The sequence below is a fragment of the Nicotiana tabacum genome, chromosome 23, assembly GCF_000715075.1.
Source record: "Nicotiana tabacum cultivar K326 chromosome 23, ASM71507v2, whole genome shotgun sequence".
NCBI classification, from domain to species: Eukaryota; Viridiplantae; Streptophyta; class Magnoliopsida; order Solanales; family Solanaceae; genus Nicotiana; species Nicotiana tabacum.
Window position 1 is genome coordinate 145,525,939 of NC_134102.1, and position 17,115 is coordinate 145,543,053.

At 39.4% G+C, this 17,115-nt stretch overlaps 1 protein-coding gene across 1 annotated transcript; it reads right to left on the bottom strand.

Annotated features, from left to right (window-relative positions):
- Positions 1-443: 443 nt before the first annotated feature.
- On the bottom strand, positions 444-5,630 carry LOC107779654 (beta-1,6-galactosyltransferase GALT31A-like). The gene is made up of 11 exons (XM_016600112.2): positions 5,323-5,630; positions 4,310-4,409; positions 4,156-4,217; positions 3,815-4,026; positions 3,671-3,734; positions 3,499-3,571; positions 2,577-2,697; positions 2,048-2,135; positions 1,842-1,967; positions 1,629-1,738; positions 444-789 (listed from the first exon to the last, which is right to left on the bottom strand). Exons 1-11 carry the CDS (start codon positions 5,445-5,447, stop codon positions 641-643), a joined length of 1,230 nt encoding a protein of 409 aa, XP_016455598.1. The 5' UTR covers positions 5,448-5,630; the 3' UTR covers positions 444-640.
- Between the last annotated feature and the right edge of the window lie 11,485 nt (positions 5,631-17,115).

Sequence of the window (17,115 nt, forward strand, 5' to 3'; positions counted from 1 at the left end):
TTAATATCTCGTTTGGCATTAGCTTATTTTTAGAATGTTTTTTTTAAAAGTATTTTTGAAAAAATACTTTTGGTGAGAAACGATTTGTGTTTGACTAATTAATTTAAAAAGTAATTCTAAACAGCAATTAATGTTTGACCAAGTTTTTAAAAAGTGTTTATCAAAAAAGTATTTCTAGAAAAAAACTATTTTTTTCTGCTTCTCCAAAACTGCTTCTGATTCTCCTCAGAAACACTTTTTTTTTCCTAAAAGCTTGGCCAAACTCTTCAAATTTGAAAAAAAAAAAAAACACTTTTGCTTTTGAATTTGGAGAAGCTTGGCCACAGGACAACTTAATATTTTTAACAACTAGTTTTCCTTAATAGTGATAACATATTTGGCCCTTGGGTTTTGGAATTTTCCATGAGCTTCAGTGGTTCTTGAATACTAATTCCATCCCCTACTTTTTTGCCTAAAAACTTCCAATTTGCATGATTAAGTTAGTGAACATTACAGATTTCTAGTCACATAGCTTTGATAAACAAAAAAATGGGTCAACATGTGTACTCACCACATGCTTCTTGTTGCTACCTACTGCATTCACAAAATTTACATTACAATTGGAGTAACGAAGAAAAGAATTAAGCAATAATCATATGTTTCAGAAGCTGGTATGCCATATTGCTCCATTGCCCTCTCCACATCGCTGATGGACCTCTTCCATCCTTTCTACTGACTTACAAATTCCGCTACAGCTCCAATCGAATGATGCAGCACAAGTGTTCCCTGCTTGGGCCTTCCACTCGCAGTCTTTCAGTTAAGAGGACAAATAATCCAGTCACGAAAATGAATGTAATAATGCACTATCAGTAGCACTGGTGTGTAAACTTAGGAAGGGGGAGTTGCACAAAGCATGGCCTAAACTATTCTTGAGCAATAGTTCAAATTCATCTCATAAGACCAAAATAAGGTCATCCTGTGGAAGCCTAACTAACGAAGAGTCTGCTTGTTGCCTCCAAATAATGTGTGAAATGCAGGCTAAGTGATAACACAATCAAGTACTAAATTCTGAGAGTATGCAGAGATTGGATTAGGTTGATTTACACATTGAGCTTCGTATTCAGTCCAAGCTCTATGTTGGCACTCTCTAAAAGCACTATTGTTTATGATGGAAATATACGCAAGGAGTGATAATCATTGAATGGATTAGAAATGGAGGGTTGGGTTTCCCACTGGCCGTAAATGGAAGTTGGTGCTAGCAATTTTTGATAAGAAGTTTCAAACCCGAACTTGTAGGGAAGACTACGAGGTCTAGTTAGGGCAGAAGCATCACCGTACAGCAAAAAAAGACCTAAGGACTCTAGACCAGAGTAAGAGCAATTAGCATCAATATCTTCAGTGGCCTCTATGCCTTTTGCCAAGGTGCAAATTGCTGTGAATACTTCATTGGAATTTCAGTTTAATTTCCATGTGATAACATATATATATATATACCCAAGTACAACCGGGCTATGGTAAATTATGAAGAACTTGTTTGAGTTTAGACCAGCTAGCTATGTCAACAATCACCAACTCTGCTAGCAGAAGGAAAAGACCAGAAACCACTGCATCACGTAAAGTGTTCACGTAAATACACGCTAGCGTCTTACCTGGGGGTGTTCCACAGCACAAACTTCGTTCATCAATATGTTCAACATCAAGCCCAATAAACCAAGAGCCAAGAGAAACATCTTCATTTGCATACCTATGGAGAATGTGTCTGAAAAGAAATTCTTTATGAATAAACAGTATGTAACCAATAAAGCACATGGATGTGCAACAAACAGAACCTAGAGAAAAAATTTATGAAGCAAGAGGTATACCCATTGATCGATACGTAGGTAGCCAAATCCTTGGAGATTGCATATATTTGTCCAGTTGCATGCCTAAAATACTTATTTCCCTCCTCACCAAATTTCCAGTATTCTGGTTCATGGTACTTCACTCCTCTGCACAAAAAGTATGTCACACTTGGAAATTTGAACCTAGAAGCAGAACTGTAGAAGCTCATTAGGATCTACAATCTTACTTCTGTGAGAGAACAGGTCCGGATTTCATGCAACCAATATACACACGAGGTTTAGAACGATGACGGTCTAAAATTGAACCTACAACACCTGTGACAAAATATGCAATTAGTATTAAGCACTCTCCTACTTAGTGTTGTGAGAACGCATCATCAACTGATAGCTTTACAATGGGTATAAACCTACCGCAACCCTCCTCCTTTATCCAGGCTTGGGATCAACACTGTGAGCAAGCTACACAGGCGTCACCAATTAATTGGAATTAAGTTTTAGTCATATTGGTAGCAATGTTCACGATGAGTCCATTAATCTTGTGAGAAATTTATATGCTAGTAGAAAATGTTTGAGAATCTTTATTTCTAGAGAACCTAAATTTTTGAATATTGAATTTGACATGTCACTGGAGCGACATGGTTAGTAAAAATATAGCCAATCAAACTAGCTAGGATTTTGAGGCGTAGTTGTTGTACTCTTCTAATTAATGTGGACCTACAATTGCTCAGATAAAAATTCAAATAAGTCTGTGCTAACCCAGATTGACATGTACATCATCATCAACTTTAATGAAGAAGTCAGCATCCCACTTTGCCGCTACAGTTGAAAAGTATATTTGAGTCTTAGAGGACAGCTCATGATATCCTTCGACGTGATTCTGCAAGACAAGATGTCATATCACGTAGTAAAACAGTCAAGTGCTCAGTCCACAAAATCCAAGCAAAGCTTTAAAGAGTTATGACACGACTGCCGTTCTCCCCCTCATGTTGACAGAACTATCAAGGTATATCGTAGATACAACAACAATAATATCCCACTAGTGGGGTCTGGGGAGGGTAATGTGTACGCAGACCTTACCCCTACCCTGAGTAGAGAGGCTGTTTTCGATAGACCCTCGGCTCCCTCCCTCCAAGAACTCCCCACCTTGCTCTTGGGGTGACTCGAACTCACAACCTCTTGGTTGGAAGTGGAGGGTGCTCACCACTAGAGCATATCGTAGATAATAGACTTGAAAATCACAAGACATACTGCAAGTGAAGATCATGCAATATGGAAATGGAAACAAGAGGAAAGAAGCTAAAGAATAAAGGAGCACTGTACTAAACATTAAATACATACCAAATCAAAGGACCTCTTTTTCTACATGTATAAATATAAACACTCATACAAGTTTATATTTATTCATAAATGCATGAACTGTTAAAAGAATTAACAGCATGTATAAATGTAGATTGTTAATGCCATATGTTTTTTTATCAGGAAGGCGAAAGATTGTCAATGCCACATGCATATACAATTGAAACGTTTTGCTATTAACTTCTTCTGGAATGCGGTAGAAGAGGAACTCAGTGAAACTAAAACAGAGTTCAGGTTAAATTGCTATTAGACAAACATGAAAGCATGAGATCGAATAAGATAAGAGCTTTTAAATGACATGCACTTAAAGCAGCGAACTTACCAGTCGTAAGAAATCATTATGTTGTGCATCCTCAGCATCTATAGCACGATCCAAGACTCCACCAGGGGTTGCACTAGGTATCATCTCAGGCCATTATTAATATGAAAAGAAAATGGTGACTGCATGACAAATTTCATTTCTAAGAATAATTCTATCCCCGACGTCAATTTACCTGTGCCCTATCACAAACCGTATAATGATGCCCTTTTCCTTTTCCAACTTTCCTAGATCCTCCCCTATATAGTTAATCAAAACAATGTTAACCAACAACATTTAGTGGCGTATGAAAATTTTCATACAAGGTTAGTGATTAAACCTTGAGGCATCCAAGTTTCCCTAATTGAATCCCTGCGCTTTCTGCTGCTGAAAGCAGTGATGATTCCCATAACAAAGAAAACCTTAGGGCGGTTATTCAAAGGTTCAATTACTGGTTTCCTACCAGCAGTAGATATTTCTTCATTTTCTGCTTTAGCAGATCTGGCAGCAGCGAGCTTCATTTCCAGAGAAGATATGGTTTTGTCCAATGCCCTAAAATTTTTGTGGCACCACAATGCTATTGGATTATTAAGCAGAATTAAATACAAGAATCAAAACTTAATTCTGTTGTATAATCACTAGTTTGGGAGCTATGAACTGAAGGAGGGCACAGAAAGTTACATGATGACATCATGTGTTTTTGAAACTTGGGAGAGGATATCTCCTGCGACCAGAGAAGTATCCTGCATCAACATCAACAACACCAGAAAATCAATTTCTCTACTTATCTTGTTAATCCATGAGAACTTAGAATGTCGCCTTCCTATTGACTTGCCTTCTGCTCGCACTTAAGAAGAGGACGAAGTTCCTGTGACATATGGTCCCCTGATATAGCATCCTCCACAGTTCTAACAGGACCAGGCACTGTCAATAACCTATGAAAAAAGCAATGCAACAGGTTGTCAAGTTATACAAGATGTTGCAAGACAACTAACATAGAAATTCAGATCACATAAAATCCAACTACTTTAATTTGGTTATTCAGTTATATTTTCTTTTCGATTTTGGGAAAACACTACCTGCCACAACACCAAATGAATCATTAACATACCACATTATCCTAGTTGAACTATGAAAAGATACTGAGTGTGCACGTTTATTATGACTTGAATGATTTCAGAAGATCCCAATGGCTTCAACCAAGTTAGTCAAAGCTAACGACTTCACCAGTGTCTCCAAAGCCAAAAGTCGCAGTAAAATCCTGAACTTTTTAGTAGCTTTATCTCTTCTGGAAAAGAATATAATTCATTTCTCCATGGAAAACAGGCGAAGGTGGTAAAGATGATGAAGAATTGGAAGCTCCATTGACCAACCTTTATATGCTAATCCGTTTTGTACATCATTCTAAATAAACAGAGGCTCCACGTAGAAACAAAGAACCAACTTGTCTGTTCAATTTCAACCTCATTGTCTAAACAATATACTGACAATTTAATACAGCATGGGCAAAGATACTAAAGTATTAGTATTGAAAAGCACCATTCTTGTGTCAATATGGCAATTATTCATCCATCATCAACTCATTGAATTCTGAGGCAAAAGCCGTAACCGAAAATACAAAAACCAAAAGTTGAACAGAAGGTAAAAACCCTGACATACAACTCTATCAGTGGTTTGAAAGGGTCTTGAATCTAAAAATCTAAGCTTGATCACATTATAATAAAAAGACCGCATTTTGCAACGACAACAAGTCTCTAAGATCCGTTAAGCAAAGTATGTAACTAATTAAGAAAAAATAGATGGGAAATGCTTTCGAGCAAAGATGATTACGGTTAAGGAAGAATGTACCTGTTGACAACAAAAACACCTAAGCAGAAGCTGGCAATGCAAAGCACAGACACCCATCTACTGGAAACACCGTTTGCACCAGCAGCCTTGTACGCTCCTGACCTACTTCCTATCTTCAACCCCATTTTTTCTTTTCCAAAATCCACACAGTAAAGCTGCTTCAGTGCTGAAGCTGAAACTTTCTTTCTTTTTTTCAATTTGAAATTAAGGACAGAAAACTAATGACCCTCATTGCAAAAAGACTGTTGGAAAAAGAGCACACGCGCTATCATTATCAATCGTACTAATGTTTTTAAGCTAAAAGTATTGGGAAAGGGATGGATTTTCAAAACCAAGCCTCAAACAGGAGAATGAAGGGACTAGGTTGCAAATACACAAGACTTCATGCCCTCTGTTGCACAGATTAATATAATTTCAACAAGAAAGACAAAAAGTCAGTACAGCTTTCACTGGTCGCGAGTCTCCTCTTTATGCTTCTTCAATTACCATTTTGGTCTTTGGCCTCCACTTTTGAACAAATGGATGTTATGAATAAAACAATTATTATTATTGCTAATAATGGGTAATTATTGCTAGGATGTTAAGCGTTTTTTAATCTTAAATATAGAGCAGGAGAAAAAATAAAGGAAACTTTAGGATGTTAAGCATTTATAATTAATTCTAAAAGAACTGGCAGATATTTGAGTTAATGTGCTATCACAATTAGAACTAAAAAAATTCTAATTATTACGACAGAAGCAAAGTAGAGCTGGTGGAAGCAATATGGTATCATACTATCATTAGGTTTATGGAGTATTATTTTGATCATGTGTAACAAAAGCATTGAAAATTTTAATAAGGCTAGAATCTTTTATGACCTCAACCTTAGTCCAAATTTCTTTTATTTGTTGGCTGAATTGTTCATTTAGTACTTTCTTTATTAATTTCATTTTATGTGCCATATTTTTTAATTTTTAAAAAAGAATATTACTTTTTTATATTTTAAAATTTTAATTATAAACTTATTATTTTATTCTTAATGACATATTTTTATAGACACCAAACCTTATGACATATTCAAGGTCATAAGTTTCAAAAGGGTTTTTTTAATAATTTGAACATCATATCTAGTCATACATCATCATATAAAATAAAATGGATAGAGCTAAAATAACATAAGGTATAAAAGACGACTTAAGGAATAAATTCTGTAAACTGTAATGTCAAACGAAACACTCGTAGGAAACAAAACAAAATCAGATTATTTTCTAATTTAAAAGTCCAATTAGAAAGAGAGAAAAAAGAATGCATAAGGGGACTGAGGATAGTTAAGTAAGTTTACAGGTTTAAAACGACAGGGCGCGTCTTGGTTAAAGGGAAATACGGCAAAGTGGTGTCCGAAGACAAGACAAGCCGACGTGCGGGGGATACATTCACAATTGCCATGAATATTCACAAAATGCAGAATGATCTCTATTTGCAAAAGTTTATCGATACTCTTTTTTCTTTGGGGCCATAAAATCATAATACTACCATAAAATGAGTCATTTGCAAAAGTTGCGGTCGACACCCCTTTTTCGTTTTTCTTTTTTCAAAAAAAAGTTGAGTACAATTTTTTTTTTTTTTTTTAGCAAATACCACTAACTTTTGCTAAAAATATTAACAGATTATCTATTTAATCTAACCATTTGTTAAACGTTAACTAAAAATCTATTTACTCAATTTAAAAAATTTATTATACTCTAAGAAATTTGACAAAATCTAAACTTTTTTATTGATAAAGAACAAAGTCACTAATTTGCAAATAAAAGAGAACGAAAAATAAAGAGTTATAACATAAACTAAACTAATGCAATCTATAAAAAAAGAGAGCTTATAAAGTAAATTAACACTTTCAGTATAACATAAATAAACAATTTAAGATAAACTAACATAGTTTTAAATTTCAAAGACTGCACTTGCATATTTTAGTAAAGAAATGTAAGATTTCACTTTTCTAGAAAATTTTGATCCTTAAAAAGTAAAATAGATATGTAGAATATTTCCTGTTGGATTTGAATAAAGAGATCAAATATAAAATAAAATAGACAATAAAGTAGAGATAAAAATAAAACACAGGAAAAAGAAGAATTTAACAAACAAGGCTAGCTATTGATTAGGCCCAATTGACTGGACATTCACGTCCACGTGGAGCATACACGATGATAAAACATAAGAAGTCAAAACTATACAAAAAGTCTAAAACCAAGCGCTGCGAGCAAGTTCAAACTCAGGACCAAGACTTACCTAGCGTTTAGTTATAGATTTTTAAATTTATTTTAATTTTTTTTAATTTGAGTGAAGTTTGATTTGAAAATAAAAATATATTTAAATATAAGAATTAAAAATATGTTTCACTTTTTTTTTTTTGAAAAAATATGAAACATGACTTATATCCACAAGTTCTAAAAACTATCACAAATACCCAACAGTACCTTCATCAATAACATTCATTATCATTATCGCAAACCATAGTCCCGAACATAAATAAATTTGGTACAAAATTATCATTTTTATAATGAATTACATAATATACTATCAGATTACCAAGAAGACGAAGCACCATTGTTACAAAATAATAAATGGTGGGCTCTTTTATAAAATACAAAAGTTTGGGGCAATTTTTAAAATTTTTAAAAAATATAATAGTAAAATTTTGGATTTTGAAATTTAAAAATTTGCCAAAATATGGATAAAATTTATGAACAAACATGTATTTGCCAAAAGAAATTTGGGAAAAATTGAGCAAAATCTATGACCAAACGAGTTCTTAATTTTGAACCCGCTTGACTGTTTCTCCAAAGTATCATGTTCTATTAAGTGGGTTCAACCAATACTTATATAAGTATGAACTTTACAGATTTTAAACCTATATAAAATATCAAAACAATTCTATGAAGCGGGTTTATACGAACCTTCTTGATCCTATGTGGGTCCGTCCCTGACTGTGATGGCACTAAGCAGGCATACAAGGGATGGTAACACTTCAACTTTATCAAAAAAAAAAAAAAAAAAGGAAATTGACAACGTAAACGAAGATATATGAAAGAAAAATTATGTAATTGCGACAGCCAGACCAATCGTGATTTTGCATTTTTAGTTAGTGAGACTTGTTAATGGTGAGAGGTGAGAAGATTTGAAGCACGAGTCAGTCTTGAGATTAATTATTTGATACTCAAAAATAAATGTGATTGACTTAAATCACTTAATTACTGAATATGTTTGAAATAATTTCAGACAAATCCAAATCACAATCTTCTAATGCAGGGGTTATAGTCGTTTTTCTTTAATTATCACCTAATTTTAAGGTAATCGTAGGTGATATTGAAACTTTCAAGACCAGTTCTATGGTTGAGTCGGTAGCTAGAGCACTATGATTAACCAACTAACGATATAGGAAGTCGTTAAAACACTTGGTAAACCTAACTAACAAAAGCACAGGATATAGTATAAGATTAGCTCGCTCATCAAAAACAAAAGCAAAACATTAAACTCAACAAGGCTAGACTGCTAGTTAGTCAGAGGCAACAAAAAACAATTTTATCAGAAGCTGCTAGCTTCAGCCTAAAATCTTTCGAAGTAATTGATGTAAAATTATCTTCTTATCTTATTTTAATTCTATTTGTATGGGTGTAAACTTTGATTTTTTTTGTTTGTTTGATAATCTGTAACAATAGTCAAGTAATATTGGAACTTCTTTACAAGTGAAGAGACGAGCTCTTTAAGCATTTTGCAACCATAGGCCTTGATAATTTATTAGTTAGTCACTTCAATTTCTATGTTAGTGTAACGACCCGGTCGGTCGTTTTGAGAGTTATAGCCCTAATTCCATGTTTACTGCTTTTCCCGTATCTTTTTCTGCTTATGTGACTTGCCGGGAGGTTGTTGTTGTGATTTCGGGGTGAATTGAGACACTTAGTCCCTAAACGGAAGTTTAAGCTTTAGAATTTTGACTGTAGTCGAAACTGTGTGAAGAGAACTCTGGAATGGAGTTCCTCGGTCCCGTTAGCTCCGTTGGGTGATTTTGGACTTAGGGGTGTGTCCGGATTGTGTTTTGGAGGTCTGTAGCTCATTTAAGCTTGAAATGGCGAAAGTCGAATTTTTGGAGATTTTGACCGATAGTGGACTTTTTGATATCGGGGTCAGAATCTGATTCCGGGAGTTGGAGTAGGTCTGTAATGTTGAATATGACTTGTGTGTAAAATTTGGAGTCAATCGGACGTGGTTTGATAGGTTTCGGCATCAGTTGTAGAAATTGAAAGTTTCAAGTTCATTAAGTTTGAATCGGAGGGTGATTCGTGTTTTAGCCGTTGTTTGATGTGATTTGAGGGCTCGACTAAGTTCGTATGGTGTTTTAGGACTTGTTGGTATCTTTGATTGAGGTCCTGGGGGCCTCAGGTGTGTTTCGGATCATTATCGGATGCGTTTTGGACTTAGAGAAATGGCTGAAGTTTTGTGATCTGGTGCATCTGGTTTTCTTATACGCGATCGCGAGAGAGGGGCCGCGATCGCGTAGGCTTAGCTGGGCAGAGAAAGTTTTGTTCTTCGCGTTCTTGGGCAGAAGGATGTGAACGCGTAGTGGTTCTTCGCGAACGCGTGGCCAAGGTCGCGTTCGCATAGAGTTAAGGAGGCTAAAGCTGGGCCACACGCTTTGCTCATGGACGTTCGAGATCGTGTAAGTCTGAGAGCCAGTACATCGCATTCGCTTGGTGTTTTATGCGTTCGCATAGGGTTAAATCCTGGAGCAGCGAAGTTGTTCTTCGCGATCGCGAGGCTATTTCCGCGATCGCGATTAAGGAATCACTAGGCAGACTTATATCATTTCAAAACGAGGGTTTGGCCATTTTTATCAAAACTTGAGTTTGAGAGCTCGGATTTGGACGAGATTTTGAGGAATTTTCAGAGATATCGATTGGGTAATGATTCTTCACTTGTTTTTGATTATATCTCACTAATCTATCACTAATTTCATCTTTTAATTTCGAATTTGGGTGAAAATTTTGAAAAAAATGGGAAGAAGTTCTTCAACTAAGATTTTGGGTTTTGATGGAGATTTTGATATCAAATTTGGATAATTTTTGTACGAGTGAACTCGTGAGTGAATGGGTGTTCATATTTTATTTTATGACCTTTACCCGATTCCGAGACGTGGGCCCGGGGAGACTTTTTGGGGTAATTTTTTAATTTCTCGCTTTAGGTTTGATTTCATTAACTAGATTAGTTTCTTATAGTTATATTTATGATATGTAATTTATTTTGGCTAGATTTGGGCCATTCAGAGTCGAATATTCGTGGAAAAAGCATTGTTACGGATTGATTTGAGCTTGGTTCGAGGTAAGTGGCTTGCCTAACCTTGTGTGGGGGAGATCCCCTTAAGATTTGGTGTTGTTATGATATGTGAGCGTCGTGTACGCGAGGTGACGAGTGCGTACATGGGCTATTTATGGAAAAACCTGATTTTTTACTGAGTAATAGCTTGTTTTCATCTTATCTAAGTATACTAGCATGTGCAGTTATCCTGTTAGCCTAGAATAGCATGTCTACGTGTCCTAATTGCCTATTTGAACTCTTTGCAGCATGTTTAGTAAGTCCTGCTTCTTTCTTGACTTGTACTTAGTATAATTTGTAGGTTTCTTGCTGTAACTGTTATATTCATTTGTTTGAGTTGCGTATTCATTTTGGGACTACGGGACGATATCCCGGGAGATCCCCCTGCATATTTACTTTTGAGACTACGAGGCAGTTCATCGGGAGTTCTCCCTGTATATCTACTTTTGAGACTACGAGGCAGTTCCTCGGGAGTTCTCCCTGCATATTTACTTTTAAGACTACAAGGCGGTTCCTCGGGAGTTCTCTCTGCATATTTACTTTTGAGACTACGAGGCGGTTCCTCGAGAGTTCTCCCTTCATATTTACTTTTGAGACTACGAGGCGGTACATCGGGAGATCTCCTTGCATTTTTACTTTTGGGACTACGAGACGGTATCTCGGGAGATCCCCTGCTGTTTATCCCTATGTTCTGAGTTGCTACTTTGCTATGTTCTCTTTGTTTAAATTCCAGTCTCTTATTATATTGTTATATTCTCCTGCTTATTTATTATATACCAGTAGGCCTGACCTGCCGTCGTCACTACTCGATCGAGGTTAGGCTTGGCACTTACTGGGTACTAATTGTGGTGTACTCATGCTACTCTTCTGTACATATTTTCGTGTGCAGATCCAGGTACTTCTTACCAGCCGCATTATCAGTAAATCGAGGCAGCTTTGGAGACTTCAAGGTATATCTGCCGAGTCCGCAGATCTCGGAGTCCCTTTATACTCTTCCCCATGTCCATTATCTTCTGCATTTCTTTTGTTAGACTCTGATGTATAGAGATACTAGGTTTCCTTCTGTAGCTTGTGATTCACGATGTTTCGAATTTTGGGAAACTGTGTACGTCTAGTATTTTGGTTATTGTATATGCCGAGTGGCGTTATTATTAGTTACTCAGTATCTAATGCAATTAATTATTTAGTTTTGCTTCCATTATTTATATTTCTACAATCTGTTAGATTTACCTAGTCGTAGAGACTAGGTGTCGTCACGACATATCTCGGAGGGATGTTTGGTTCGTGACAAGTTGGTATCAGAGCTCTAGGTTCATAGGTGTCGTGAGTCACAAACCGGTTTATTAGAATCTCGTGGATCGGTACGGAGACGTCTGTACTTATCTTCAGGAGGCTATAGAACTGTTAGGAAAATTACACTTCTTTGATTCCTTATCGTGCGAAATTTGTTGACATAAAAAAAAATATTCTAAACTTCTGTATTCTATTCTTTCTCACAGATGGTGAGGACCCGTACCGAAGGATCTGATAACCAGGCACCCGCGCCCCCTGCTAGAGCCGCAAGAGGCTGGGGTAGAGGCAGAGGATGCCCACGCAGTGCAGTCAGATCCCCCGCACGAGCTGCTACAGAGGAGCCCCCAGTAGCTCCAACTGGAGTGCAGACACCTGAGACACCTATTGCCGCACTAGTTCTCCAGGAGACCCTAGCCTAGTTTCTAAGCATGTTCAACACCTTAGCTCAGGCTGGATTGATTCAACTTTCTCCTGCCATATCTCAAACCGGGGGAGGAGCACAGACTCCCGTCGCCGGTACTCCAGAGCAATGGGTTCAGGCCGACCAGGTTCCAGAGATTATATCGATGCAGCCGGTAGCTCCGGTTCAGCATAAGACTATGACAACCGCTTCTGAGGCAGAACAGCTCAGACTTGAGAGGTACAAGAAGTACCACCCACCTACCTTCAGCGAATTGGCTACATATGATGCTCAGGGTTTTCTGGAGGAGTGTCATCGTATTCTCCGTACTATGGGCATAGAGGAGACGAGTGGGTTTCATTTACCACCTTCTAGCTTAGAGGAGCAGCCTATCAGTGGCGGCGTGCTTATGAGTTGAGTAGTCCAGCTGAGGCAGCTTCACTGATGGACTCAGTTCTCGGACATGTTTTTTAGAGAGTATGTCCCTTAGAGCCTCAAAGACTCATGGCGCGTGGATTTGAGCAGCTGCGCCAGGGTGCTATGACTGTGTCAGAGTATGCAGTCCGCTTCAGTGATTTGGCCCGACATGCACCGAACTTAGTTGCCATAGTTCGAGAGAGGGTTCGACGGTTTATTGAGGGACTCCACCCCAGTATCCAGATTAGTATGGACAGGGAGTTGGAGATGGATATTTCCTATCCGCAGGTTGTGAGTATCACCAGGAGATTGGAGGGCATGCTCGCCAGGGATAGAGAGGAGAGAGAGGCCAAGAGGTCTCGAGAGACTGGTTCTTATTCTGGTGCTCGTGCCCTAGCAGCTCGCCATGGTAGGGGTTATGTGAGTCACCCCGTTCATTCAGCTCTTCCAGCCGCCAGTGGTGTTCCAGCCTCTTCTAGGCCCCAGGAGCCTTATTATGCACCGCTGGTATCTAGTGTGCCTCCTGCACGGGGTGTTCCCAGCGTCCAGTCCAGCAGACCTGGCCCGAGCCAGTCACAGCAGTCATGCCCTCTGAGAGCTTATTTTGAGTGTGGCGACACTCGCCATATGGTGAGGGATTTCCCCAGACTTAGGAGGGGTGCACCTCCATAGACTTCTCAGGCACCGCGTGCTCCACCGGGTCCTCAGGCTATGATTCCTGCACCATGTACCGCCCCACCTGCTCAGTCAGCTCGAGGTGGAGGTCGAGGAGGTCTCCCTAGAGGGGGAGACCAGGCCAGATATTATGCTCTTCCGGCTCGTATAGAGGTAGTTGCTTTCGACTATGTCATTACAAGTATTGTTCTGGTCTGACATAGAGACGTGTCGGTCCTATATGATCCAGGATCTACATATTCCTATGTGTCCTCTTATTTTGCCCTATATTTGGGCGTATCTCGGGATTCTTTGAGTTCCCCTGTTTATGTGCTACTCATGTGGGAGATTCTCTTGTTATGGACTGCGTGTATCGGTCGTGTTTGATTGCTCTTAGTGGTTTTGAGACCAGAGCTAATTTATTATTGCTCAGTATGGTAGACTTTGATATTATCTTGGGTATGGACTGGTTGTCGCCCCATTATGCTATTATTGATTGTCACGCTAAGACCATGACGCTGGCTATGCCAGGATTACCACGATTAGAGTGGAGAGGTACCTTAGAGTATACTCCCAGCAGAGTTATTTCATTTCTTAAAGCTCAATGATTGGTTGAGAAGGGGTGTGACGCATATCTAGCTTATGGAAGAGATGTCAGTATTGATACCCCTACAGTTGAGTCAGTTCCAGTAGTGAGGGACTTTCCATATGTATTTCCAGCTGATCTTCCGGGCATGCCGCCCGACACAGATATTGATTTTGGCATTGATTTATTGCCGGGCACTCAGCCCATCTCTATTCTTCCGTATCGTATGGCTCCTCCCGAGTTGAAGGAGTTGAAGGAGCAGTTACAAGAATTGCTTGATAAGGGCTTCATTTGACCCAGTGTGTCACCTTGGGGTGCTCTTGTCTTATTTGTGAAGAAGAAGGATGGCTCTATGCGGATGTGTATTGATTACCGCTAGTTGAACAAAGTCACAGTGAAGAACAGGTATCCATTGCCTCGTATTGATGATTTATTTGATCAGCTATAGGGTGCGAGAGTGTTTTCCAAGATTGATTTACATTCCGGCTATCATCAGTTGAAGATTCGGGAGCCATATATCCCAAAGACTACTTTCAGGACTCAGTATGGTCACTACGAATTCCTTGTGATGTCATTTGGGCTGACCAATGCCCCAACAACTTTTATATACTTGATGCATTATCTTGACTCGTTACGACCTTATCTTGACTCGTTCGTCATTGTGTTTATTGATGACATTCTGGTGTACTCCCGAACTCGGGAGGATCATGAGCAACACCTGAGGACTGTGCTTCAAACCTTGAGAGAAAAAGAAGTTATATGCAAAATTTTCAAAGTGTGAGTTTTGGCTAGACTCAGTGGCATTCTTGAGTCATGTAGTATCGAGTGATAGGATCCAGGTGGATCCGAAGAAGGTGGAAGCAGTGCATAGTTGGCCTAGACCGTCATCAGCTACGGAGATCCAGAGTTTTCTTGGTTTGGCGGGGTATTACCGTTATTTTGTAGAGGGATTCTCATCCATTGCAGCACCTATGACCAGGATGACCCAGAAGGGTGCTCCGCTCAGATGGACAGGGGAGTGTGAAGAGAGCTTTCAGAAGCTCAAGACAACTTTGACTACATCCCCAGTATTGGTATTGCCTACAGGTTCAGGGTCTTATACTGTATATTGTGATGCATCACAGATTGGTCTCGGTGCGGTATTGGTGCAGGACGGTAGGGTGATTGCCTACGCGTCCAGACAGCTGAAGGTGCATGAAAAGAACTATCTTGTCTATGACCTTGAGTTAGCAACTATTGTTCATGCCTTAAAGATTTGGCGGCACTATTTGTACGGGTTCCTTATGAGATCTACACCGATCACCGGAGTTTGCAGCATCTGTTCAAGAAGAAGGTTCTTAATTTGCGTCAGAGGAGGTGGTTAGAGTTGATTAAGGATTACGATATCACCATTCTGTACCACCATGGGAAGGCCAATGTGGTGGCCGATGCTTTGAGTCGCCGGGCAGAGAGTTTGGGGAGCTTAGCATATCTACCACCAGCAGAGAGGCCCATGGCATTGGATGTTCAGGCCTTAGCCAGCCAGTTTGTGATATTGGATATTTCTGAGTCGAGTCGAGTATTGGCTTGTGTGATCTCTCGGTCTTCTCTTTATGATTGTATCATGGAGCATTAGTATGATGACCCCCACTGCTTGTCCTTAAGGACACGGTCCGGCACAGTGATGCTAAGTAGGTCACTATTGGGGATGATGGTGCATTGAGGATGCATGGCAGACTATATGTGCCTAATGTGGATGGTTTGCGTGAGTTGATTCTCCAGGAGGCTCACAGTTCATGGTACTCCATTCATCCGGGTGCCGCGAAGATGTATCAGGACTTGAGGCAGCATTACTGGTGGAGGAGGATGAAGAAGGACATAGCGGAGTTTGTGGCTCGGTGTCTAAATTGCCAGCAGATTAAGTATAAGCATCAGCGGCCATGTGGATTGCTTCAGAAGATATATATATTCCAGAGTGGAAATGGGAGCGGATAACTATGGATTTCGTTGTTGGGACTCCCACAGACTCAGCAGAAGTTTGACGCAGTGTGGGTGATTGTGGATAGGCTGACCAAGTCAGCTCATTTCATTCCTGTGATGACTACCTATTCTTCCTAGCAGTTGGCTCGAATTTATATCCGCGAGATTGTCAGGCTTCATGGTGTACCGGTATCTATCATCTCTGACCGGGGTACGCAGTTTACATCACGGTTCTGGAGGGCTGTACAACAGGAGTTAGGTACTCGGGTTGAGCTGAGCATAACATTTCACTCTTAGACGGACGGACAGTCCGAGCGCACCATTCAGATACTAGAGGATATGCTCCGCGCTTGTGTGAAAGATTTTGGGGGTGCTTGGGATCAGTTCTTGCCACTTGCGGAGTTTGCCTACAATAACAGTTATTAGTCGAGCATTCAGATGGCACCGTATAAGGCTCTGTATGGTAGGCGGTGTCGGTATCCAGTGGGTTGGTTCGAGCCGGTCGAGGAGGCGACTTGGGAGACAGAGTAGGATATGCGCAGCCGTTATCCTTATCTTTTCACCACTTTAGGTATGTCTCTATACTCGTTCGAGGACGAACGATTGTTTTAAGAGAGGGAGGATGTAACAACCCGACCGGTCATTTTGAGAGTTATAGCCCCGATCCCCTATTTACTGCTTTCCCCATATCTTTTTCTGCTTATGTGACTTGCCAGGAGGTTGTTGTTGTGATTTCGGAGTGAATTGGGACACTTAGTAACTAAACGGAAGCTTAAGCCTTAGGATTTTGACCGTAGTCGGAACTGTATGAAGACAACTCCGGAATAGAGTTTCGTCTATTCTGTTATCTCTGTTGGGTGATTTTGGACTTAGGGGCGTGTCCGGATTATGTTTTGGCGGTCTGTGGATCATTTAGGCTTGAAATGGCAAAAGTCGAATTTTTGGAGATTTTGACCAGTAGTGGACTTTTTGATATCGGGGTCGAAATCCAATTCTGGGAGTTGGAGTAGGTCCGTAATGTTAAATATGACTTGTGTGCAAAATTTGGGGTCAATCAAACGTGGTTTGATAGGTTTCGACATCGGTTGTAGAAATTGGAAGTTTCAAGTTCATTAAGTTTAAATCGGAGGGTGATTCA

What these genes read in the sequence shown, in the direction of transcription:
- LOC107779654 (XM_016600112.2), bottom strand. Translation starts at nt 5,447, where the DNA reads ATGGGGTTGAAGATAGGAAGTAGGTCAGGAGCGTACAAGGCTGCTGGT. An exon ending in ATAATGATTTCTTACGACTG is followed by an intron (nt 2,698 to 3,498) that starts GTAAGTTCGCTG and finishes CTTGTCTTGCAG; the next exon opens with AATCACGTCGAAGGATATCA. An exon ending in TGATGTACATGTCAATCTGG is followed by an intron (nt 2,136 to 2,576) that starts GTTAGCACAGAC and finishes ATTTTGTCACAG; the next exon opens with GTGTTGTAGGTTCAATTTTA.